Raw genomic sequence first — 25,989 nt, forward strand, 5'->3', positions numbered from 1 at the left:
GCTCCGTCCGCCTTCTCGTGGCTGCCGGTTCTGGTCCCTCTCTCAGTCGCGGCGGTGGCATCTTGCTGCTCGCACAACACACGTCTCGGTCCTCGATTTCAAAAGCGGTCGCCGCCGCCGTCGTCGTCGTCGTCGCCGTCGTCGTCGTCGTTGCTTGCTTTCCGCGCCGGTTTTTAATCGAATTGCATATTTCCGGCGTGGCCGAGGGCATTTTTCATCCACCGCATCTCCGTAAGTTTTCTCCGTAGATTGATATAAATATATACTCCGATACTCTGGTCGTTACTCGCGTTTGTCTATCCATGTGTATTTCATTTAATAATTAAGATGAAAATGATCATATTATTATGATGACATTTTTATCACACTCGTTCTTTCTCTATTGTGACATGTGTTAATTTTAACATTTTTTGCATGTCCCAGAAAATCCGCTCCAAATTTTGAATTAAAATAACTCATTTATTGTGTGTTACTTATCGACAAATTAAAAGTGTTAAGTAATTGATATAAAATTTTACATTCATTTTTGTTATTGTGACTTTAGGTGTGATGTAAATATACAAATTAATTAAAAAGTACATAAAAGAATAGTTATAATAACTTGTAAGAAATGTTGATGGAATATTTTAAAGTTTATGATTATTCGAAGATTTATTTTAATTTTTCTTAGAATGTTAAACTGATGTTGAAACATGTTGATTGTGTGAAATGATTGTTAATGATGTGTTAAAAGCACTCAAAATAATATTTCATTTCTAAGAGACATACACAAAGTATGAAATATAAGTTATGAAATTGACATAAATGTAACACATGAAAATGTTAATATAAAAATAATAACGTATCAGTTGTATGTTAATTTTACATTAAAGTAGTAATCAAAACGCAAGAAACTTTTAACACGTGGACGCACAATTTTTTTACTATGTAACTTTTTAAATTTATTGAAAATTTTCTTCGGTATAAAAAACAGATTACTTCGAAAGAGCGAGAGAAAATTGTTCTTTTTTTCTAAAATGATGCAACATTTTCTTGTCTTTTCTCTTATACAATTAGAAGCTGCTATTTCTTTTTATTTAAATCTTGGAGCAGTGATATAAATCGCACCAGATTAAAATTTATTTACTAAATATAAAAAAAATAATTGGCAGTATCGAGCGTTTTCGAAAAGAAGAGATTGTCAAAACTCGCGCTTATAAAGTGTCGTCTGATCGTGAGTGAAAACGTGCGGATTCAATTTTGTGGTTCGTGGTAGTTTATGGTTGCTGAAACCAAATATATAAATGTAGCGCGCGCGCGATATTTTTCGTCGTGAAAGACAAGAGCACCACGTGTGTGGACGGAAACAGTGTGGGTGGCATCGACGAAAAAAAAAAAAAAAAAAAAAGAAACGTTTGGTGATATTTTAAAAAGTAAGTTCTTAGAAAGAGAAATTTGTTTTTGCTTGTGGTCACGTATATTTCACGGAAACGCGAAGATGACGTAACGATTGAATGAAAATAAAATGAGCTTACTGTATACCTTTTTAAAGCAAAAGAATTTGCATAGAAATATATGTAAATATATATTTTCTTTTTAATTTTTATAAGTGAATTTTTTATAATGCAACGGTTTTTTTTCTGCTTTTGTTAATCTACTTATTCAATCAGTGATCGAATGTAGTGAACCAGAATTAATGTACCTCTTTAAAATAATAATTTTTAATTCTTATATCGAATTAATTTCTCAAAATATACTTTCTCATAGCAAGAGAAGAAGACACACGAGAATATTTATTTGATTGATAAAATTAGAAATTTTAATGGAAGTTTCGGAAATCAATTTTTGCATTATTCTTCGTCATATTACTGAAAAAATAAATCTGTTTATAAGACAGTAAGATGATTTATATGAATATTATGTATGTATGATTACAAATATTTAATGTCACACTGTGTCGTAATATTACGTACATATGATTTCTTCAATGACTTAAACATAGTCTCTTATTTGTTAAAATATTCTTTAAAATTAGATTAAAAAATTAATACTGCATAAAAGAGATTACATAAAGTTTCAAGTTCGAACTAAACTCACGTATCGCACATCTCAAGTCACCGGGGAAAATATGTTCCCGATAAAATATCCCGCCTCGAACGTCATTCGAGAAAATCCACTCAAACTCGCACGCGCGCGCGATAAGATTAAATTCGGTAAAAGCATTCGGTGGTATTCCCACGAGGATCCGCGAGATCATGAGAAATATAGTCGTTTGACAAATGGCTTCGCAAAAGAGTCGATGACTTCTTCCCTTCGGTCGTCCAGCTCACCGGTCGAGATCGAATCTTCCCCTCTCGTCTCGTTGATTTCATGCCATGACCGCGACAATCTGGTCGTACCCGTCATCTGCGGTCAGCCGACCAACGATTCTGCGTCTCGCCGTCTGTGGGAACAATTAGCGAAGAGGACTCTTCTCTCCTCTCCTCTCTCGAACGTCTATCGAACGGCGGTTCAATCTAAGAAGCGTGTAACCATCGCTATCGTTGTTAATGTAAACTGATGATTTCCGCGGCTGACTAACCGCGACGCGTCTCCAGACACTCGGTCGTTTTCTTACGAGATGCTATCAACCGCTTTCGCGACAACTCCATATACGTGGTACATGATCTTCCAGTAATATCATTTGATGTGTGGATTACTGTCTTTTATAGACGAATTTTTTTTGGAAATATTTTTAAGGAGGACGAAATTTTTTTTTAGTTATTTTATAAATATAGGTTGTAAATTTAACATGCGGTGCTAATTTTATTTTATAATTTTTTTATAATTCTCCTGAAATTGATTAATGTCAAAATTAAGAATAAAAGGAAAGTTTCTTTCTCTAATTTGTAGAGCTTTAAAACATATTAATAATAAAATTTAATTTTTTTTTCAGTTATTTTATAGATGTAGATTGTAAATTTAATATGCGGTGCTAATTTTATTTTATAATTTTTTTATAATTCTCCTGAAATTGATTAATGTCAAAATTAAGAATAAAAGGAAAGTTTCTTTCTCTAACTTGTAGAGTTTTAAAACATATTAATAATAAAATTTAATTTTTTTTTTCAGTTATTTTATAGGTGTAGATTGTAAATTTAATATGCGGTGCTAATTTTATTTTATAATTTTTTATAATTCTCCTGAAATTGATTAATGTCAAATTTAGGAATAAAAGGAAACTTTCTTTCTCTAACTTGTTGTTTAATTTTGTATAAGAGAAGATTAATTTGAGGTTTGATTTGTAATAACATTAATTTTACATAATATATTTCATCACCAAACAATTGACATTTATAAAAACTGCAAATATATTATTATCCATAATATATGACGTCTGATGATCCGTCTTTGCATAATCACAAAAAAACAAAAAAGAAAAATATCTACAATTTAATAAACACAGATTCATTTGGTGACAAGAAATCTTGATGGGCAATACAAAGAAAAGTCTATCTTTGCTTTTTTATTCCTTATTTCTCCATTGTTGGTGGAAATTAAATTATGATCTTTTTCACGCGATTAAGTATATTTTAAATATAAAACTAATTTTGTCACAATTAAATATTAAAATACGTGAATGTGATCAACTTTCGGAGCAACTCTGGATTAACCGTTTTAACGACTGTCGTTTTACCGTTTCTTTTTTCGTTTTTTTCGTCTCCACCATCGTGACATTTGTGGGTACTAACAATTCCATTTTAATGGAGCCACCTTGACCTAAAATGCACACGATATACCATCGCTTCCTCGTTTGTGTAATCAGCTAGATACGCTACACGCTTCGAACGCACGATCTAGCAGCGCTCATCGGCTGACTTTCGGCTTAAACCGGTTCTCCTGCCTTTCTTACCTTCTTCTACTCGAGTTCGTTCGTGCACGTCATTCCGGAGCGTATCCTTTAACGGGACGAACACCGGGATTTCGTGGATTTGAGGAGTCGAGCGTGTAAATCGCGATTACCGCGTCCACGGCTACTCCGCAGCTTCTCTTCGCCGAGATTAGTCGACGACAGAGCGCGATTTTCGACCATAACGGTTCTTGCATCTGACCGGCACGTTTTTCTCCCTGTAATTCCGGAAGAAGCCGAGAAAGAGTGACGTCGTAATCGATTGATACTCGCCATTTCTTTCTACAAATTACAATTTGACTGTTTGTCTTTCTATCTTTGCGGTATCAGTTGGTGATCTTGAATCGCGCGAGATTGGTGATAATGTTTTGTGAAAAATATGTGATCTGTGCGATTTAATCACGATTTTCTTTTACTTTTTATGAGGCATAATTACCAGAGGATATGATATCGGTATGATATCTATTTTATCAATGAGTAAAATATGCATACAATGTTCAATAAGGAAAAATATGTCGTGTACTTCTTTAATGAGAAGTGTAATTGAGTTAAGATGACTCCAAATGTATTATTCGTGAATAATTTAATAAATATGCAAGAGAAAAATGAGCTGATTGAGCGTTAGATTAGAGCAAATTTGAATAGTTCCGCGTTGTATATATCGTATACATAAAGGTAACTAATCTTTGAAGGAATTTTTAAGGGAAAATTACGCGTCTCTCTCTCTCTCTCTAATAATTCCTGTAATATGTAATGTGTGAACGGAAGCAAGCGTGTGAAAGTAACTTAGAAACAATCGACGATAAGAGTCGGTCACGATCTTATAAATAATGCATTAGCGAAGAGTACGTATTACACAAGTTCAATTATCCATCAGGAGTATTATCTTGATTTTTTTCGAATAATTATCTTGATTTTTCAATAACCTTCATCGACCTTGGAATATCCGAAATGTCATCGTAAAGAATCAACGTTCACGCCAGAAAAATTACCATACGCGTTATAAATATTACATAATAATATTATGTTAATTTGACATTCTCTTAAGATGTTCGAAGAAAAAAATTCTTAAAATAATTCTCTCTCGCGGTGACACGAGTGTCGCGAGGAAATCGATTTGCGTGCGACCTTTGTGGCTCGACAGCATCGCAAAAAATCATTGAGCAGCTCATTACTCACTGTTACTTTGTCAATATGTATATGTATGTATATTGGCTGACCTGAAACCGGTTTCGCCAAGGGTCGAGCCTTTGTCTACGCCGATTTGGAAGGGAATAAATTTAAGATAACGATGTGAATGTGTAATTTAGGATGAATTCTAAAAAAAAAAAAAAAATAAATTAGCATTATGTTCCTTTTGAATTTTGCGGTGAAAATCGTTTCAAGCTTCCTAATTTCTTATGAAACGTCCGTAAAAAATGTCTACCGTAAAATTGTTTGCTGAATAAATATTTTATCGCCAAATATTGTCTTCTCCGACTGCAAACATTGGTTATGACTAATTTAGCTAAAGTGATAAAGAGAAGAAAGATGTATAATTAAAATCTAGTAAAAATATTTGGTAAAAATTTATTATCAATTACAGATATAATATATAATAAATACTTATATACGTTAGTAATCTGCGAAATTGTAAACGGAATGTCGTATGTCTGGATCATGAAAATAACAGAACTGCTGTTAATTCGCTGAAGAAAGTCTTGCAACGGCATCGGGTTCTCATTTCTGGACACATCGCTATACATTTTTTATGACTTTCTATACACACACACATATATATATATATATATATATATATATATATATATATATATATATATACAGGGTGTCCAGTAATTCATAAAAAACCTAATGGCAGGTTCTTGAGATCATTTGGAGACGACTTTTCCTCAGCGAAAATGTGAAGGTATCAATAATTTGCGAGTTATAAACACTCAAAAAAATGATCTTGCAATTTCAACAAAAATTTTCTACGTGTTTTAATTTTTTAATTAACTAAAACAGATAAATTATTAGCAAATACTGTGATACTGCATATATTTTGCACTTAATCAATTTAAATGATAGAGATAGAATTTATATCTATACTATTAGTGATTAATTAAATTTAGACGGAAAATATTTCTGTGATGCCTATCTTTAAGGCCTATTATCAAGGACAATTATATTTGTGATTAATATTTGGCAATGGGATCTAAATTTTCTAGAGTTATTGCTAGAATATTGCTGCTATAAATTCTATACGTGACAAACAATATTCTAACAAATACAAAAAGTAGCGATAAATTTTAATTGAAACATCTAGAAATCTATCTACATTAGCAAAATATTTTTTTGAGTGGGCGATTTAAAAAAAATGACACTTTTCGCAAACTAAACTTTTTAAAATTAAAAAATTACCAAAACCACATTCTTTAGTTAATTTCAGATAGAGTTTACTCTAATAGAATTTTAATTTAAGATTTTAATAATTTCAAGAATGTGCTATTAACAGGTTTTTCATAAATTACTGGACACCTTGTATGTACATATATATATATATATATATATATATATATATATATATATATGCATATAAAACCCGCTTTGTTCTCATTTTTGTCATCGCAGGTCACGAGTAGTGCTGGACGTTAAATAACTTAATTGTGCAGAAATACTTTTCTCGAATCTGTATCGGTTTCGTGCGACACGCAAATAATTACAGTAGTCTATTAAAATTTAGGATTCCTTATTCAAATTGAAAAGACGAGCATCCTGTAGATAAAAAAGTCGTAAATTATACATGATAATTGCAATAAAGAATAGCATAAAAATATAGTAAATAATTATAATAAGTAAAGTACGGTGAAACTAATATAATTGAAAACATGAAATCTTATCTTAAATAATTGATTTTATTTTGCTGATATTAAGCTACTATAAAAAAATAATGTACCCTTTTATTGACGTTGTGATTGGCGTTATAATGAAGCGTTCATCGCAAACAATGCTTAATGGTGAAAAATGACTGGGTATTAATTGCTGACGTCGGTTTGAGTCTTCGTTGCTTAGCATGCGACCTCGTTCTTGAAAGTCATACGTAGCTGTACATAATGGATTCAATTGTTTGTGGATGTTAATTTTTAATTACTCGTTTTAAGATTTATAATTTCCTGTGTTTCTAGATTATCACAGGCAGTTGCATTTCGATCGCATAATCTCTTACTGGCCCGATATGGCGATTCTTTTCACTGTGAAGCAAACATTTGATGTGAGTTTTGCTTTTGATCTGCTTATATGTATATTTATCTATTCTAATTATTAAAGGTATTACTGAATATCGATGCAACGAGTATTTAATTAGATTTGTGGTTCTTGAATTAAAAAAAAAAAAAATAAACGACTAATCGACTAAAAAAGTTAGTTTCGTAGAGAAACGTAGTTCAAACAGTTAAAGTTTACTTTACGAATAAGCACAGAACGTAAATCAAGGTCTTTGTTCGCAGAATTCGTTTTAAGACTTTAAACCTATTGCTTCTCTTTTTTAAGATGACAGAATGGCATCTGTTCCTGAGATAAGAGAACATATTTCTTATTTTATTTAAAATCTGTAGTTATGTATATTAATGACATATTTTAATTTATAATGAAATATAATAAAACATGTAATGTATTTTCTACATACACATGATAATTATATTATAATATATATTATGCACATGTATAATCTATATGGTAACTGTGTTGTTTTCATAATATAAAGAATAATTTACGGTAAAAAACTTACATTTTTAATATTTATTTAAATTGATGCAAAAATTGTAAAAAATATGAAATATTTATGAAGAAGATAATAGAAACTACATAAGAATAAAAATGCAATTATTTTTAAAGAGAAAGAGAGAGAGATATACAGAGTGGACCATTTTAATCCATCCAGTCAAATATCTCAAAAACCAAGCCCGGGAGAGAAAAATGTTTCAGACAAAAGTTGTATGGTTTCGAGGGGGCCATAAGATGGTACCATTAGTTTGACCTTGAAAAGTCATTTGAAAGTCACGTGAAGGTCACTTCGTTTTTTTAAATGGAACACCCTATATATTTTTACATATTTTTGTAGCTCATCTCGAGAGCTTTCCAAAACACTTATGACAAAGTATTTTTCATTACGTATTTTTTGAGTTATAAGGCTTCAAAATTGCAGTATTTTGACATAAAATACAAGCTATCTCATAAAATATTCATTTTTTGATTATCTTACTCTAATACTTTTATGCACAGAATAACGAGAAGAATCAATTGGCATAATTAAAACACATAATTATGTTAAAGTAAAAATCTGAATTTGCAACTAACAGTTACACATTTTTACTTTAACATAATTATGTGTTTTAATTATGTCAATTGATTCGTCTCGTTATTCTGTGCATAAAAGTATTAGAGTAAGATAATAAAAAATGAATATTTTGACTTTTCAAGGTCAAATCAATGGTATCATCTTATGGCCCCCTCGAAACCATACAACTTTTGTCTGAAACATTTTTCTCTCCCGGGCTTGGTTTTCGAGATATTCGACTGGATGGATTAAAATGGTCCACCCTGTATATTAACAAGAATAATAATCCTTCTCTAAAAAAAGGCATGTTATTGACATTGTCATCGCTTTTCCGCGATGCTGATTGGTTGTCTCAAACACAATATAAACATAAACAAAATAAATAGCGCAGGCTTAAACTGTTCTAGTATAAAAGAATTTGAAAGAAAAAAATATTTAATTTTTTATAAAATAAATAAATAAAAATTCTACTATTTAAAATAATGCAGTACGGTTTTCATTCACAGATGCTCTATGTCTTGAAGAAAGTTCTTCCGTTTTAGCAGCGATCGGAACAATGGGATTGCGCAAAGAATATTCTCTGGCCGGGTTGATTATTATACTTTTTTTTGAGTTGGCAAACATGGGCGCCATAATGAGGATGAATCCGACCGAGGATTCAGGGACTTCTAAAGAGCGCAAATGGGAGAGGTGACGTACCACCCAGTGATGCGGAAACGACGTGGACTGGGCAGCGCCTTTCTGGGCCTCTTCGTAGGCCTGATCCTGGGTTTTCTGATCCTCAGCTACCGCCTGACTGTCTCCAATCAACAGCAACTCGCCATCTGGACCTCCATGCCTGGTTTAAGATCGCCGCCGAAAGCGTCGGTTCGAAACATACCGAGATTAAAGGACGACGAACGAATTAATAGCTCTAGCTCAAGTCTATTGTTCGTGGGCGTGATGACGGCTCAAAAGTATTTGGACAGCCGAGCCAAGGCCGTCTACGAGACCTGGGGCAAAGAGTTACCCGGCAAGATAGCCTTCTTCTCGTCGGAATCCTCGACTGTACCTGAAAACTGCCCTGATTTGCCATTAGTGCCGCTTCCGCGAGTGGATGACACTTATCCGCCGCAAAAGAAATCTTTCATGATGTTGGAGTACATGTGGAGCAACTTCGGCGACCGCTTCGAGTGGTTCTTGAGAGCAGACGACGATGTGTACGTAAGGACAGATCGGTTGGAGAAGCTGCTCAGATCCGTCGATTCCAGAAGAGCGATGTACATTGGACAAGCCGGCAGAGGCAATTCGGAGGAATTCGGGCTGCTGTCGTTGGAGTACGACGAGAATTTTTGCATGGGTGGTCCCGGGGTGGTGCTGTCCAGAGAGACGCTCGGGAGAATCGTGCCGCACATTAAGTACTGCCTGCGTCATTTATACACCACACACGAAGACGTCGAGCTAGGCAGATGCGTGAAAAAGTATGCCGGAATTCCCTGCACTTGGAGCTATGAGGTAATGGTTTCTCGATTTTAATGTATGTGAAAAAGTGACATTGGTGTGATTGTATACAGATGATATATACACGTAACAGATAAGAGAGAATATTTATTTACAAATAATAAGAACGACAAAATACAGTGAAAGGAATAATTCCTCATCGAGAGGAATATATTTATTCTTTTTCAAATCCCCTCCGAGAAGACATTTTTAGAAAATATTTTTGAAAACTCGAAATTTCTTGATGACAAATGTTCCATTTTTCAAGAGTATAAATTTAAAACAAAAACAAGTTTTTCGAATCAGGAAAATATAGAGATAAATCTTTACAAGTAAATAAAAATAAAATAAAATAAATTAAAAAACATATACGCAATCTATTGATTAATTCGTTTTTTTATTGCTAATTATGAGAACATGGTTATATCGTATGCAGCTAAGTAATTCGAATACATTTTATCTTATCACTTAAAGTACATATTAAATGTTATCTCGTTGATTACCAAAACATTATAGCACCTTGATTCATACTTATTGTTAGCTAATGTCGTCTACTTTTCAAGATCAAGACGATAACATAACTTCAATGAAATCTGAATGTGATATATTTAACGCGTAAAAAATCAATATTTATAATCTTTATAATTATATTTGTTGTTAAAATATATGAATATATTTAATAACGTACGAAAAATATATATACATAATTAAATTAAACAAAATTAAAGAAATTTTTTGTACATCCCAATAAATTGGAATTGATTGGAACAGAAATTTAAGAATTTAATCTGAAATTAATTTATTTATTTACTATTTTTTACAATATTAATTCAATCCTGCTCTATTGTATTCATAATATAAATACATATACAGGGTGTCCGGTAATAATCGACTATTTTGTTTGTTCTATTGTCACGCGATACCAAAGTTATTTTGGTTGTTCTTTTTTTGTCGTCTCAAAAGTTCCCTCGCGTGCGAATCCGCAGAAATGCCTAACAATTTGTTGATTAATATCACAATGAATTATCAATAGAAATCAAATTATTTTTTTAATTTTTTGATCTACTCTAATGTATACACTAATTTCGCAATCGTTAATTCGAGATAATTGATTACCTCGCACGTTTATTCGCGCAATCTCAGGATACTTATATGCTAAAGAATTAATTTTCTTTTTCGCCGTTTAAATTACAAATTTCGCGTAATGCGTTACATAATTGGGAATCAGAGCGCAATGTTCACATAACGGGTGTACGCCTAGTGTGTTATTTACCGGTTAATGCACGTACACACCTGTATTATGCGGCCCGGATACGCCATTAGGCGAATTAGATATGAAAGGTACGATGCACACACAGATGAGGATGTTAGTCGTTAAGTAAAAGTGAATCGTACCCTGCTAACCTAGTGGCCAGATCGTGACCATTCTTCTTCATCTTGACACTCGATTGTACCGTTTAAGTAACAATTTGCGTCACGAAGTGCTTGAATCTTCGCGATAATAATCAAATAGAATTGATAAGCGAATCTTCAAGAAAAGATCTGCAGAAAAATATAGATTTCGAGATAAAGAATTATATAATTGATAAAAAAAAACGTGAAATTTATTTTACGTGAAATTGTACAATAATTTAATTGCCGAATATATTCAATGGCTCTTTCCAAATGAATATATCTATCGAATTCAAAATCGCAATATACAAACTGATATCAAAAGATATCTGTGATAAGGTTTGAAGGAACCTAGACAAACATATGAGAATAAGTATGTATTTTATAATATATACATTTATTTTTAATGATAATTATCTATTACATTGATCTGAAATAAAAAGATAAACGCGATGGGATACCATTTTGTTACGAACGCAATATGAAATGTGGTTGTCTATGCACTTGCGTGGGTGCATCCTGATGTGACGACACGCGTTGTGGTGTGTTATTACTGTGCACTGACAAAAGGTAAAGCGCACGGAGATGAGGATGTTACTCGTTAAGGTCCGAACAAATCGTAGCCTGCTAACCCACTGCCTGGAGAACCATTCGTTCTCGTCTTGACACTCGACGTAAGGTCGAAACACTTAACAATCAGTCCGTGTGTGCGACGTGCAAGCTACGCCTACACATTGTTATGTGTTTGCACGCTGGCAATTTTTGCGCGCCGCGCGATTGATTAGTCGAAGCGTGCACGAGATTTGATAAGGGATTTACGATCTCGACGCCTTTGTATATCGCGGTTAATTGTGGTCGTCGGAAAGATCAACAACGCGTTGACACATTAATTTCCGCGAAGTTAGGGATCTTTAGCGATAGCGAAAGTTGAATGAAATATTAAATCCGGGATCTAAATTAAGTTTTAATTAAATCGCTTTCCGTGAAATGAACTTATAAAACACGCGTATTTTAAAAGAAACATTATTCTTTTCAAGGAATTACAATTTATCAGAAATGTATTATATATAGAAGATTCTTCAAGTAATTTGAAAAAAATTTAATGTCGACTTACATTTATAATCTTTATAACTATATTTAATGTTAAAATATATGAATGTACATAAATATAAAAAATATATATATATAATCAGAGTTGGGAAAGTTACTTTATAAAAGTAACTCGTTACCGTTACTTTTTTGTATACAATACAATACAAACTTTACATAAAAATTTGTTTAATACAAGATCAAATTTTTACACTAAGTACTAAAAATTTTTGAACATTATTTTACAGTAAAGTAATCAAAATGATATAATTTTTTGATAGTGATATTGCTATTGATATAAAGTGTATAAATTTTAATAATTTTGATAATAATAAATTATTTTAAATAAGAGAAACTTTTGAAAAAAAATAGTAAACAAGCTTTCTTAAACACTTTTAGATTCTGTAAATGTAAATAAAATAATTTTCTTATTGTTAGTTTACTTTCAATAGATTATAATGGTAAATATATGGTTAAAATCGCCTTCTTCGCGCCTTTTCAATTTTTTTTATTTTCAAATTCCAACACAATACGATAATTTTTGTAACATCGAATTCTTGACTAATCATTAAATTATCTGTCTACTTAACTGTTTTTTTTTTTTACGAAATAGAAAGATACTAGAAAGAGATTCCAATAATTTCTATGTGATACTGTATTTCAATACTCTTATCAATCTCTAAGTTTTATTTCGAGCATATGTGTATACGTATCTATAATATATGTTACATGTACCATATAAAATGCGCACATGTGTATGAAATGAAAAATATCTATGTTTCTTTATTTGAAAATTATATTCGAAGAAAGTATAGTATATTCAAGTATATTTGAAAAAAATTCTAGACTGCACAGAAAGGTCAAAAGACATCTTAAAGATATTTAAAAGATAATAAGGCGTCTTTAAGTTGTCTTTTAAGCATTTTTTAAATATATGTGCTGTCTGGAAAGTAACGATAAAAGTAACTATTAATTTCGTTACTCGTTATCGAGAAATGTAACAAAGTTACTTTTTCCATTACAAACAAAATTTGTAACGCTGTTACCGTTACAGTTATCGAAATAAAGTAACTGTGTACGTTACAAGTAACGCGTTACTTCCCAACCCTGTATATAATTAGAGTAAATAATAATAAATTTTTGCACATCAAAAAGTTAGCTTTACAGTGAAAATATACATCGCGGAAAATATTTCAGAAATTTTTAACTATGATTTCTCCAGAAATTTTTTATCGGTAACATGAAAATTTGAGAAAGTTTACATTTCATTAGGGATGACAGGGGTCGGGGATGGAAGTTTAAAAACACAAACAAAAAATTGTTTGACATCGCAATAACTACTGGAGCACGCGAGATGCTTGTCGTTAACTCAAGAATCGCCGACGTAATTCTATGAAACAAGAAACCACCACACCCAGTACCGGGTTGATTAACACGCTTCGCGGGTTCGGCATTTCGGGCGAGACACAAGCGTACACAATGACGAACGTTCTTCATAGTAATTATTGTATGTTGTAGTGCACACACAGGCAGGAAGTTCGTACTTTAACTCCGCTTCTGTCCGTGCTAATTGTCATTTGGCATCGAGGCTGTCTTCTGCGTGCATTCAGATATTCGGGGTGAACTTATACAGAGTCGTCTCGCGCGGAATTGACAGACGCGATACCATTGTCACGATGATTATTAAGCAAGAGCGCGATTCAATTGAGTAATTTGTCGTTCTTAAACTTTCGGCCAACGCGTCGATTGAGAACCATCGAATAAGAGAAAGTTTTGGCACAAAAGACTTTGTCTGCTCTAGTTTAATTAAACCTACTTAAGCAGCCTTTTTATAAATTAAATATACTATCTAAGTTCTTTAAAAGAAATAAGATCAAGTTAAAAAAATGGCGAGTAAGAGCAAACGCTGTAATTAGTGCGGAAAAACTTTATTCTAAAAATATAAAACAGATGAGAAAAAGCAGAGTTTAAACATTCTGTGTCTGTTGGCAAATTTATGCTGTTTATTTGTCTTTTAATGTATATCATTTCTGAAGTTAATCTTTTGTTATATAAAAACTTTCTCTATCCAAAATTTTAACATCTTCTCATCAAATATAAGTTAATGTACAGTTATATGGTTTAAAAAACCCGTGCTTTTTCTCACCTGTTTTTGTATTTTTGCGCTGAAGAAGGTCATAAAATTGACCGAAACGTACGTTAGTAATAGATTAATTTGTTACTTATTGTTAGAATAAAATTTTCGCGCACTAATTACAGCGTTTGCTCTTACTCGTCATTTCTAATTTAATTTTAAATTCTTTTTATAATTATGTACTGCATTTGTTTAATTTTTAGATTTTGAAGAATTACGCTACTAAAGAATTACGAAATATATTTTGTGAAATTGCGAATAAAATCAGATATGATAGGTTTTTGTCTTTAATTATTAATATAAAGATATATCGATTTTAATAGTTGTAAAAATAATTATAAAAGTATATAATAATAATAAATAATAATATAAAACAACAATAAAATTATATAATAATAATGAAAATAATAATTACTCTGCGTCAATAAATAGGTACGATCGCATCTTTATTGCTGCTCTTGAAACTCCATCTCAAACATCATTCATGCATATATTCTCAATCTACCTGTTGCCGTAGATGCAGTCTATTCTTTATCACAACAGCAGCGGGGTTCAGGCGTTCACCGGAAATCTTAAGAAAAAGGAAGTTCACCGTGCCATTACTTTGCATCCTGTAAAAAGTCCGCCTCACATGTACAGGCTGCACAATTATATGAGGGTTGGTGTCACAAGTATTATAATTATAATAATCATTATAATTACAAGAAAAAAAACTGGTCACAGCATTTTGCTTATCCCTAACTGTAGAATAACCTGTTGATAACCGTTACACGCATGTAACGAACAAAGTTGCGTGAGCAAAGAAGAATCACAACTTTGTTCTTGATGTTCTCCAATTTTGTTTTTGATGTCAGATTATTACTATTATAGCTGTTAATATTAAAATTACCGTCATGTGGTATATATAATGTTTTCTGTTGATTGGTCAAATTGGTTTAATTGATTGAAATATTTTGTAGGGACTACGAATACAAGATCTGCAACAAGAGAGGATTCATCTGCATAGAGACATTCATACGATGGCCCAGGAATTGGGAGTCAACCTTGAAACTTTAAGGAATTACGAAATAGCGGATGGTGTACCTCTTTTTCCGGTCGATCCTAATTCCGAAGATTACCCCGGCGACACGGACATACTAGGTGATTTCTCGCTTCCGCTATCGCAAGCCGGCTATAAACGCCGAACTGTACGTCATGTATGCATCTATGTGTATATTACACAGTTCAAAAAAAGAAGAAAGGATAGAGCCTGTATTGCGAGTCATTAAACATCTCCAAAATATTGCCTTTTAAATTATAAAAATATTTACGGATCATGAAATTTTTGCATTTATCTTGAAATAATTAATATTCTATAGCTTTGCAATCTAAAAAACACTCTTATCTTCTAAATATGTTTACCAATTATTTTCAAATTATAAATAATCAACAATAAATTTATAAATATAGTGTGATTAAAAATAACAATTTAGTTTATAAATTTTTTTATGTTACATAATTTTTCATTCTGTTTATGTCATTACTTTTTTTTCTTTATCAACATTCTTACGATCTTTCGAAGCATGAGACATCTTTAGAATGATAATGACTTGTACACTTTTTCATTGAATATAACTATATTACTGCATATCGCTATTAAATTAATGCTTCCGCATTTATTGCGTGCATGGGTAACTATACACGACATACCATCAAGACATCATATCAAATTATATTCTGGGAGAGAGAGAGAGAGAGAGAGAGAGAGAGAGAGAGAGAGAAAGAGAGAGGAAGGGATTATAAACCTATTTGAAACCGGATATGCAATCTTGCGGAGAGACGAAGAGAGAATTGCGATGCATAACTTTGTATTTATCATCGCGTTAGATCTTCTCATGTTACATTTCACCGTGTTTTGTTCTTGTTTTTACCACAAAATAATCCTACAACAAATACATGGATTATAAATCTCAGACTGAATTTATGTATCTTACGATTTCACGCGTTTCTTATCTTTGAAGTCAAGAATACGCTTTACAATTGTTGAATTCCTTTTTCTGTATTCTTTCTGTCTTCTTTGTATTTTAATGATTTACATATAAATACATGTACATAAATTTATGTAAATCTTTATTTCAATTTTTGTAAAAAACAACTTTTTTAGAGAAGAAGAAAAAATGTTAAATAATTTTTTAACTTGGCATTCAAAAAAGAATTACATTGTTCAGTCATGATAATTTGTTGGCAAGAAAAAATGATAAACATAAAATAATATTCAAATGAAATATATATTCAAGGATTTGAAAATTAATTTCTAATCTATTCATAAAATTTACTGAAATAAAAATTCAACATTGTTTTATAATATTTCAATCTCTGAAATATCTACAGATTGATTAAGTCAATAATCTTAAAAGTAATTGTGTTATTGTATAAAATTTTTATTGATAAATCTATTCACCTGGATTATCTCATTCAAATTGATGACCGAACTAATAATATAATAACGACATCAAATGAGCATACAATTTCGATGCAATTTCGACATAAATATGATAGAAAGAAATTCTTCGCTATTATTTCAATTACTTTTATTTCTTATATCTTTCGCAGATTTATGCGACCATTATATCAACGCACTGATTTACATAATTATTACATACAGGGTGTTTCAAAAATGTTTCAAAAAAATTTAAAAGAAAGTTTGATAGAGGTAGATCAAAATAAGAAAAAATATCACATATGTATAAATATGTGTCCGGAATGCTTCATTTCTAAAAAATGATAATTATTGAATACATTAAAATTTGAAATTTTAAGAATATTCAGTACCAATAAAAGCTCATAATCTAGGATAGTACTACTGTTGCTACTTTTACGTGTAGTTAAATAATTTAGTAAAAAAATTTAATTTTTCCTCTAAAAATATGCCACTACAGTAAGAAATTAAGTTTCTTATTAATTATAAGATTAAATTAGTGCTTAGATGCACCTTTTAAAGAAATTGCAGAAAGAGATGTTTGAAAAAAAAGTTATTTTTTAATTTTTTTTATCATTCTGTATCTCTGAAACGAAGTATTTTTGGATACATGTTTATAAGAAATTTTTTTCTTATTTTGATCAAGCTGCAACTTCTCTCTCTTTCGTCTTAAATTTTTTAAACATTTTTTGAAAATATCTGCCATAAATCTAAATTAACCGACTAAAACCAGAGGTGAGCATAGAAATTCCGTTCCAATGGAATTGCAGTTGTGTTCGCGGTTCAGGAAACATTGAGATCTTAGAGGAAATTACCACATTCGCTTGGTTCTCCTAATTAATTCTCTGTGATTTTTTAATATTTGTTATATTGGTGGTACATGATTTTTGGTATAAAATAATGCAATTTTATAATAAATTATCTGCGTTTTAATATTTAAATCATCGACTAAATCATAGTAATAAAATTGACATTTATCTTCTATCTTTAAAAGATAAAATTCTGTTTTTAATATAAAATTATAAATACAGCTTAAAATATTTTTGCAAAAAATGTTAAAAGAAATTGATTATATGAAATTTATACACTTTGAAATAGAGAATTACTTTAGTATAATTTTGTAATTTTTAATAAGAAAGTAAAATTTTTTAAAATAATTTAATTTACCTAACAAAACAAAATAATATATAATTAAGTGTCGAATATGGAATGGAAACAGACAAATCGTTAAATTTTAAATAACTTTTATTAAACATTTTTTATGAGAATATTTTTAACTGCTCATCAACGTTCAGCTTTATTTTATAATGCATTTTTAAGAGACGCAGTTTTGACAACTGATGCTAATTAAGAAAACCGGTCAACAGATTTATTGATTCGTTAAAAAATAAAAAAAATTGTTTGTGCAGGTGTGCCAGCGAGTCTACGTTCGTTCAAACCAGCGACGAGCGACGAAGTGATTCCGTGGGATTTCCTTTCAAGGCTGGAATACAGTTTGACCGATTCCAATCCAAGACGACGTATTCATAGTGACATCAAAGAAGGTCTGGAAGATGTCACGAGGGAGGTCATGGCCTCCATTAATTCCTATTCGCGGCAGCGCGGCCGCGTTGTCGAGGAACGATCTGCCCTTTATGGATACAGAAGGGTGAACTCTTATGGGGCCGACACTATATTAGATCTTCTATTAGTCTATCGGAAGTACCGGGGCAGGAAAATCACTCTTCCCGTCAGACGACATGTTTATCTCCATCAACATTTCACTGGTACTCTCATCGATATTTTTATATGATTATATTTTTCTATGATTCTTTTGTATATACATTAGAAATTTTTTTGTATATACATTAGAAGTTTATAATTGCAATTAAAAATATTTTTTTAAAGTTTTTGATAAATCTAGTTGATTCAGAAAATTATAATATTTTATATTCATGTGTGGTAATTTTTCTGTATCTCTAAAATTGTATAATATATATAAAGATATTAGCTCAAAAGAAACATTAAAAAATTTAAAAAAATTTTTTATTAAATAAAAAAATAACTAAATAATCTGAATTAAATAACTAAAAAGTCTGAATTAAAATCTACGAAATAAGAGATCTAAATTTTTGTGTTTTATTTGGTTACTGAAAAAATAGCAATAATTTATCGAATTGTAATCATTTTGTTCGAAATTTAAAAGTTACACAGTCTAACGTTTATAATAATTGAATTTGTAATAAATATTTTAAATAACATATTAAAATAATAACTATTATACTTACCTGCAATCAACAAATATTTCTTCTTGCAGGATTAGAGATACGAGAGACAGTAAATGGTGTTGAGGTCCAGTCTCATCAGAAATCAGATGACAGGTCTATTCATAGTTTATTTCACGGTAGCTTTTTGAATCTCAATTTCAACTCGGAGAAAGAAGATTCAGTACAAAGCAAGATCATCAACTTCATCGTACCTCTGTCAGGTCGCTACGAAATCTTCCAAAGATTTCTTCAAAATTACGAAGACATCTGTCTGACTAACGGTGAGAAGACGTCTCTGCTCGTCGTGCTCTATCAGCACAAAAGTGAAAACTCTCTAAACAAGACGATAGATCTGATCGAGCAGTTCAAGTACAAATATCGCACTGCCAGCATAGAGGTTCTACCAATTTCCGGAGACTTTTCCAGAGCTAGAGCTTTGGACTTGGGCGCTTCGAAACTACAGGCTGACGATCTGATGCTATTCATCGATGTGGACATCGTATTTACAAATTCCGCATTGAACAGGGTACGACTGAACACTCTACCAGGCCGAAGAATGTACTTTCCGATCGTTTTCAGTCAATATGATCCTAAGATTGTCTACGGCGAGGCCGGGAAGCAGGACAAGTTTATCATAAACGAAATCTCCGGACACTGGAGGCAGTACGGTTTCGGGATCGTCTCTCTGTACAAGAAAGATTATCATGCCGTAGGCGGTCTGGATCTCTCGATTCAGGGATGGGGTAAGGAGGACGTGGAATTCTTCGAGAAGGCGGTTAAATCGGACCTCGAGGTCTTCAGGGCGGCGGACAGACATCTGGTGCATGTGTATCACGAAATAGAATGCAGCCAGGAACTTTCTAGCCTCCAGTTGTCCATGTGCATTGGATCCAAGACTGACACGTACGCCGGGGTCGAGACTTTGGCTGGTATGATTTACACTAATCCGAACATATTGCGCTTTGCCAAAGAGAGAAGACAAAAGAGGACCAATCCTGCTGCCTAATCGTCGAATAATCGTGAAACAAAAAAAGTGATAAATGAAAATCTGTGAAATGGGCTGTCGAAAATGATATCTGGAAAACAGTTTAATTTTATTATAAATTATATAAGAGACTTGTGAATAATGTGTATCCCATCAAGGTAAAAAAAAAAAAAAAAATATTTTTCTCGTTACGCTTTGGCTTTAGTCATGGGATATAATATTATAATGTGTCGATGAACGAACTATCGGACTTTCTGAACCTCGGTGCCAGAATATTTCGTCATTATTTAAGCGTGTAAATATATATTGTGCGAGACGAACAAATAAAAATTGATACAATCCAAATTTTACTGTATCGCAAAAAAAATGTATATATAATATATCAAAGCTTTGATTGAAAACATATATTTCAAAGTTTTGATTGCGAAACAAAGATATTACACGATTATTGATCTTGGAAAATAATAGATCTGGAAGAGTCATTGAGAACTACCAAAGTCATTGTAGACATGTTAGTAGATCTTTATGTGTGCAAAAATGATTTCCATTTTTATCGTTAATTTATGTAACGCTATATTATTCTCTCACCGTCAAATGATCTTTTTTTATAGAGAAGCTGAAAATAAACCGTTATCGTATATGTTTACAGTTGCAATTGCCAATACTTTTTATGGAAATCAAATGTAATCACACATATTTTATATAATCATTAGCTTAGAAAGTAAGTTTAAATATTATAAATAAATGTGATATTATCGTGCCTTTTATAAATTTTTTTTTTCGTAAATTTATGTATAATTAATCTATAAATGATACTTTTCAATTGTCATTGCGCTACATTTCACATATTCATAGGTAAAAGACTTTGCAATAGTCAGAATATAATACTCACGCTTTGGTGAAGAAAATTTTTACGTTTTAAGTTATATAACGTCATCTTTTCTCTCCTCTCCTCTCTTGTCACTTTTCTAAAATAAAATATAATATAATATAATATAAATATATAATTTGGCGATATTCTTTTTACATCTTATTTAAAACGAAAATTTAATTATTTAAATGTTTATACGAGATTATATAGATTTCAGCAAATTTTACTTTAAATAAATTAATAGTGCGTAATAATTAGATATTTCAAGCTTATCATGTATAAATGTAAAATTCGAAATACTGAGAAATTTGTTAGCATATTATCAGAATATTGATTATGATAGATTGATGAAGTTGCATCTTTTTATCCATTTTTTGTAATAGTATAAATATAAACATTATAAAAGTATTTAACGGATTAACACAATATTCCACAAATATATTTTAGAATATCATCCTTAGAGTTTTATGTGGCAACTATTGCCTCGGAAAATTAAAATATAGAAAATAAGTGTGCATATTTACTTATTAAATTGCAATTTATTTGTCTCAAAATGTTTGCCATCTAAAAATGTTTGACTTTTAGCGCTATATAAAATGCTTCTAAAAGTATATCAAAATTGTGAAGTTTAGCTTCTGCAAAGTATCATAATTTTTTTTGTATATTGGCGTTCAAGATCTGAAATTAGGAAATTAATTCATTTTTGGAAAAATGTCTGGAGATTATAACTTCTGGGAAATATTGTAAGCGGAAGGAGGAGAAATTTCACTTAAAATCATCGCAAGGAAAACAAAGTTAGAAAAGAATTGATCTCGTATTAGCTCGACGTGAAGAAGCGATAACTTATCGAGCTTTCGAGTAGGCCTCAAGAAAACAGAAGGAAAGCAAATAGTTAGAAACACAGTAAATAGTGATAATTTGTAATATACGATCCGTTTGACAATAGAGATTGTAACGAAATATCACTTCTCGGGAAAATGATGCGACTTTTCCTCATGTGGTACGTTGCACCATGAGAATTGAAAAACGACATGGCAGTTTGGAGTGCAATTACGAATCGTCAACTGTTATTATAACTGTCTATAAATAAATGTCTTATTGCGCAGATTGTATTGTAAGTGATAACTTATGAAGCTTTCGCGAATGGCGTTTAAGGAAACGAAGGATGAATAATAAACAGTTAGAACCGCAATAGATAATGGTAATTTATGATAGATGAGTTGTGGAAAAGAAAAGTCCGACTTTTTTTGCGTATTGCAAATATCCAGAATTTTTGTTGGCATTGTGATTTAGAATACGTGAGAATATAAATATAATATATTAGTACATAATAGCTTATATATTACACAGCTAGTGCTTGTATATTACAGTGCGCAATTAAAGTACAGTGCGTAAATGAATAATGCACATCTGGTAATTCAGCGAGTAATGAATATAATTACCGATACAGTGACGGCTCAATGTTTTGTCAACAGCTTTTCTAAAAATAAATAAGAAAATACTTTCTTTCTCAATTAATACAAAAAAATTTTTTTTTCTGAAAAATTTAATTGTGACGTTTGCTTATATATGCTAGTTTTTAATTCATAGATATTTTTGCTATTTTACATTATTTTTATTATTATTATTATCATCAGATCATCTCAAGAATTTCATATTCGATAAAATTTTCGAGAGAAGTGGTCGATAACACATCTTCGTTTATGCACGAAATGTTTCGTGTTAAAATTGTCAGGTTGTGGAAAAAAAATGTTAATGACTTTCTTGACGAAGACATTGTTCTTATCATGAATTTTCCTATACAAAGGTTCTTTGTAATACACAAAATCAAGCGCGAAGGAGCGAAAAGAGAGGCTCCGGCTTTTATTACGGCGTTGATAGATAATAACGTATCGCTCAAGCTCAAGGCCGCCTGCAATCGTGGTAGACGGCGCATTTATAAGACATATTTCCGCATGATTTCTCAGTGCGATCGTCAGTTCGATACTTAGTGTCGCGTTCTTCGAAACACGCGAGGTCGTCAACATCGGACGAAAATACGCGAAATTATTCGATAAAGTCACTCGGCAAGTAATTAAAAACATTCCAAACAGCCACTTGAACATACTTCATTATATTATTGATACTACATATAAACCCACGACAAACAAACTCCGATTTATAAATTATTAAAGTATTGCGTCAGATCAGCAGGCGAAGAATATTTTTATCTTGTTGTATAATATCTTTCGGAGCGAAAATCTCTGCCGAGAAGATCGCAGAATATCAAGTTTAATATTAAAAAATACTGACAAACAATAAAATCAAGCAGCAAAGGATTCTAGTTTCTTGCTGTAAATTCCAGCAATTAATAATCGTTGAAAAATGAGAGAATTCTGGATGATCATCCTGATGGTGGTCGTGGCTACTCGTTCGCTAGTGGAGGGAAAGATACTCACAGAATGTGAGGCGGTAAAGGAGCTGAAGCGAGCTCAAATTAGTAAGAGCTTACTCAGCAATTGGGTCTGCCTGATGCAAAGCGAAAGTAGGATGAATACGGCGTTAATGACTGGTCCAAAGACAGCATCCAGCTATTCCTTCGGTATCCTCCAGATCAACAGCTCCAAGTGGTGCACGAGAGGACGCAAGGGTGGCATCTGTAACAAACGGTGCGAGGAGTTTCTCAACGATGACATAAAGGACGACATCGCGTGCGGAAAAAAGATTTTTGATCAGGAGGGATTTAAAGCATGGGATGGATGGATGAAAAAATGCAAAAATAAACCGCTGCCCAACATTGCACACTGCAAACGAAGAAGAAGAATGGCGACTCCAATCGAAGTAATTGACCCTGCGATTGTATGATTGAGAGAATTCACTTGATACACTACCGATACATGACGCTCGATCTTATTTCAACAAGAATTTCATTGTATCCTTTGCTAAAATGTTGCAATATATATAAACTCCCTTACGTCAAAATTTAACTGAAGCTGTAAACGATGTGCGTAAATGATTTTATCAGATTTTAATACATATTAAAACCAGGGTTGGAAATGCTGTTACCGTTACAGTTACTTTTTTTTGGTAACGTAGTGATAACGACGTTACTATTTTTTTTTCTGTAACTGTAGCGGTAACGTAGTTACATGTTTTTTAGTAACGGTTACGAATTTAACAGTTACTTTTATCGTTACTTTTTTATAGAACCTATTTATGACATATTATATTTTTTATTTTCGTATATTCAATCTTCAATTATCAACAGATATTCTAACATCTTTGTAAGCGCGTTCTGAATACGGACCATAATTATGAGAGTACAACAAATATATCGTGTATTTGACTATAGCTATAAATTTAATGCAAGCCAAAATTTTTTTTTATTTATACTTTGAGTATTTACAAATTTTTTATGGTTTTACAAAGGAGGAGGGTCAATAAGGCCCGATTTTGGCTCACTCACGATTTCGTTGTAAATCATCAGAACTACTTCTTAATACATAAGAAACTAAATTTAGTTGATTTTAGCCAGAAATTCCTATTTATGGATATTGTGTTTAATACTACACAACTCGCCTGAAAATCGTAAATATTATATTGGACATCATTAATATCATAATTTAAAATTATTTTTATACGTAAAATTGATAATGTCAGTGAAATACGTCAGACAATGCACACGTGTCTGGCCGCAAAACTGTGAAAAATGAGTACTTTTCATATCGTATCTATCCAAGATGCAAAAAAATGTGACTTTGATAATGTGTGCATTGTCTGACGTATTCACTGACATTATCAATTTTATGTATAAAATAATTTTAAATTATGATATTAATGATATCCAATATAATATTTATGATTTTCAGGCGAGTTGAGTAGTATTAAACACAATATCCATAAATACGAATTTCTGTCTTTAAACAGGATAACGAGTACGTTGAACATGTCCGTTTAGGCTAAAATTAACTAAAGTAGTTCTGATGATTTACAACGAAATCGTTAGTGGGCCAAAATCGGGCTTTATTGACCCTCCTCCTTTAAAATAAAAATTTTTAAAAATTTATTGATATTTTATTAATTTTTTTAATAAAATATATTACAAAAGTATATTTTTTATTTAATTTTTGTCTTAAAAGTAACGAAAAAAAGTAACGAATAGTTACTTTTTAAGTAACGATAACGATAACAAGTTACTTTTTGAAAGTAACTTTCCTATCCCTGATTAATACATACTACATATTTAATACATATTATTTTCTATTAACTCTTACTTTTGATTTTGCCAGTAATAGGGTACGTCTTCGAGCAACGCATTGTGCGAGCAAAATACGTCGGCATGCTTTATAAATATATTAATCTAATCCGATTGAACCTGTGCCAGTTATGACGTAAAAGTTCACGTGGTCGACTTAAACTCACTCTTCTACGCGACTTGGCAGATACGAAATAGCTTCGAAATTCTGGTTACTAGAATCACAATAACATACGTGACGAGAATTTACTGTTTTCCCGATTTCATTTCTTTTTTTTTTTTTTTTTTTTTACTCATGCTGCGTGTATGACATTTCGGTGAATCACCTTGCAAATCGTTCCGTCGTAAAATTCAAAGATAAAAAGAACCAACTTTGTAATACAGAAACTATATAATATCTCTATATTTGAAAAAAGAAACCGACTTTTAAGACTCTCTCCAGGAAAAAAAAATATTACAAACAGCAAGTCACTTTGTTGGTCATAAAAAATATTTATAGCTAAATAATGTCAATGTGTTAGATCAAATATTTTAAATGCAACGCAACACAAAGTGTCTAAAGAATATTGTAAAGACATTTAAGACAAAAAGCGTTCTGATTTTTAAATGTTTTAAAGATACTTTGTGTAAATATCTTTTATATATTTTTGTTATTTTTTGAGAAGCTCTTTAATAAATTTTGAGATCTTATAATATTTAACTTGTGCTAGTTGTAACATTTATAACATTTAATAATATTTTATAAAGTTAGTTATATTTTTATGTATAACGAAATATAAGTGTGATAACTATTATTAATTGATTATTATTCATTGTTCTATAAGCTGTTATTAAAGATAAATTGCATTTAAACCTTTTATACATGTAAATATTTCAAAACTTTAGAATTAAAAAAAATATTTTAAGTTTAAATGAGAG

At 31.4% G+C, this 25,989-nt stretch overlaps 2 protein-coding genes across 4 annotated transcripts; both read left to right on the plus strand.

The window, feature by feature from the left end:
* Positions 1–40: 40 nt before the first annotated feature.
* On the plus strand, positions 41–20,989 carry Chsy (Chondroitin sulfate synthase). 3 transcript variants are annotated; one of them, XM_072903560.1, is made up of 8 exons: positions 41–231; positions 1,152–1,412; positions 7,033–7,118; positions 8,690–9,677; positions 14,795–14,935; positions 15,237–15,417; positions 18,145–18,501; positions 19,032–20,989. In XM_072903560.1, exons 4-8 carry the CDS (start codon positions 8,865–8,867, stop codon positions 19,985–19,987), a joined length of 2,448 nt encoding a protein of 815 aa, XP_072759661.1. In that variant the 5' UTR covers positions 41–231; positions 1,152–1,412; positions 7,033–7,118; positions 8,690–8,864; the 3' UTR covers positions 19,988–20,989. The 3 variants fall into 3 exon arrangements, with proteins under 3 accessions (XP_072759661.1, XP_072759652.1, XP_072759668.1); XM_072903551.1 differs by lacking the exon at positions 1,152–1,412; XM_072903567.1 differs by lacking the exons at positions 1,152–1,412; positions 7,033–7,118.
* A 1,789-nt stretch (positions 20,990–22,778) lies between these two features.
* On the plus strand, positions 22,779–25,777 carry LOC140671882 (lysozyme). Its single transcript, XM_072903579.1, has 2 exons — positions 22,779–23,748; positions 25,106–25,777. Exon 1 carries the CDS (start codon positions 23,202–23,204, stop codon positions 23,679–23,681), a length of 480 nt encoding a protein of 159 aa, XP_072759680.1. The 5' UTR covers positions 22,779–23,201; the 3' UTR covers positions 23,682–23,748; positions 25,106–25,777.
* The last annotated feature ends 212 nt before the right edge of the window (positions 25,778–25,989 follow it).

The sequence above is a fragment of the Anoplolepis gracilipes genome, chromosome 1 (assembly GCF_047496725.1).
Source record: "Anoplolepis gracilipes chromosome 1, ASM4749672v1, whole genome shotgun sequence".
Taxonomy (NCBI): domain Eukaryota; kingdom Metazoa; phylum Arthropoda; class Insecta; order Hymenoptera; family Formicidae; genus Anoplolepis; species Anoplolepis gracilipes.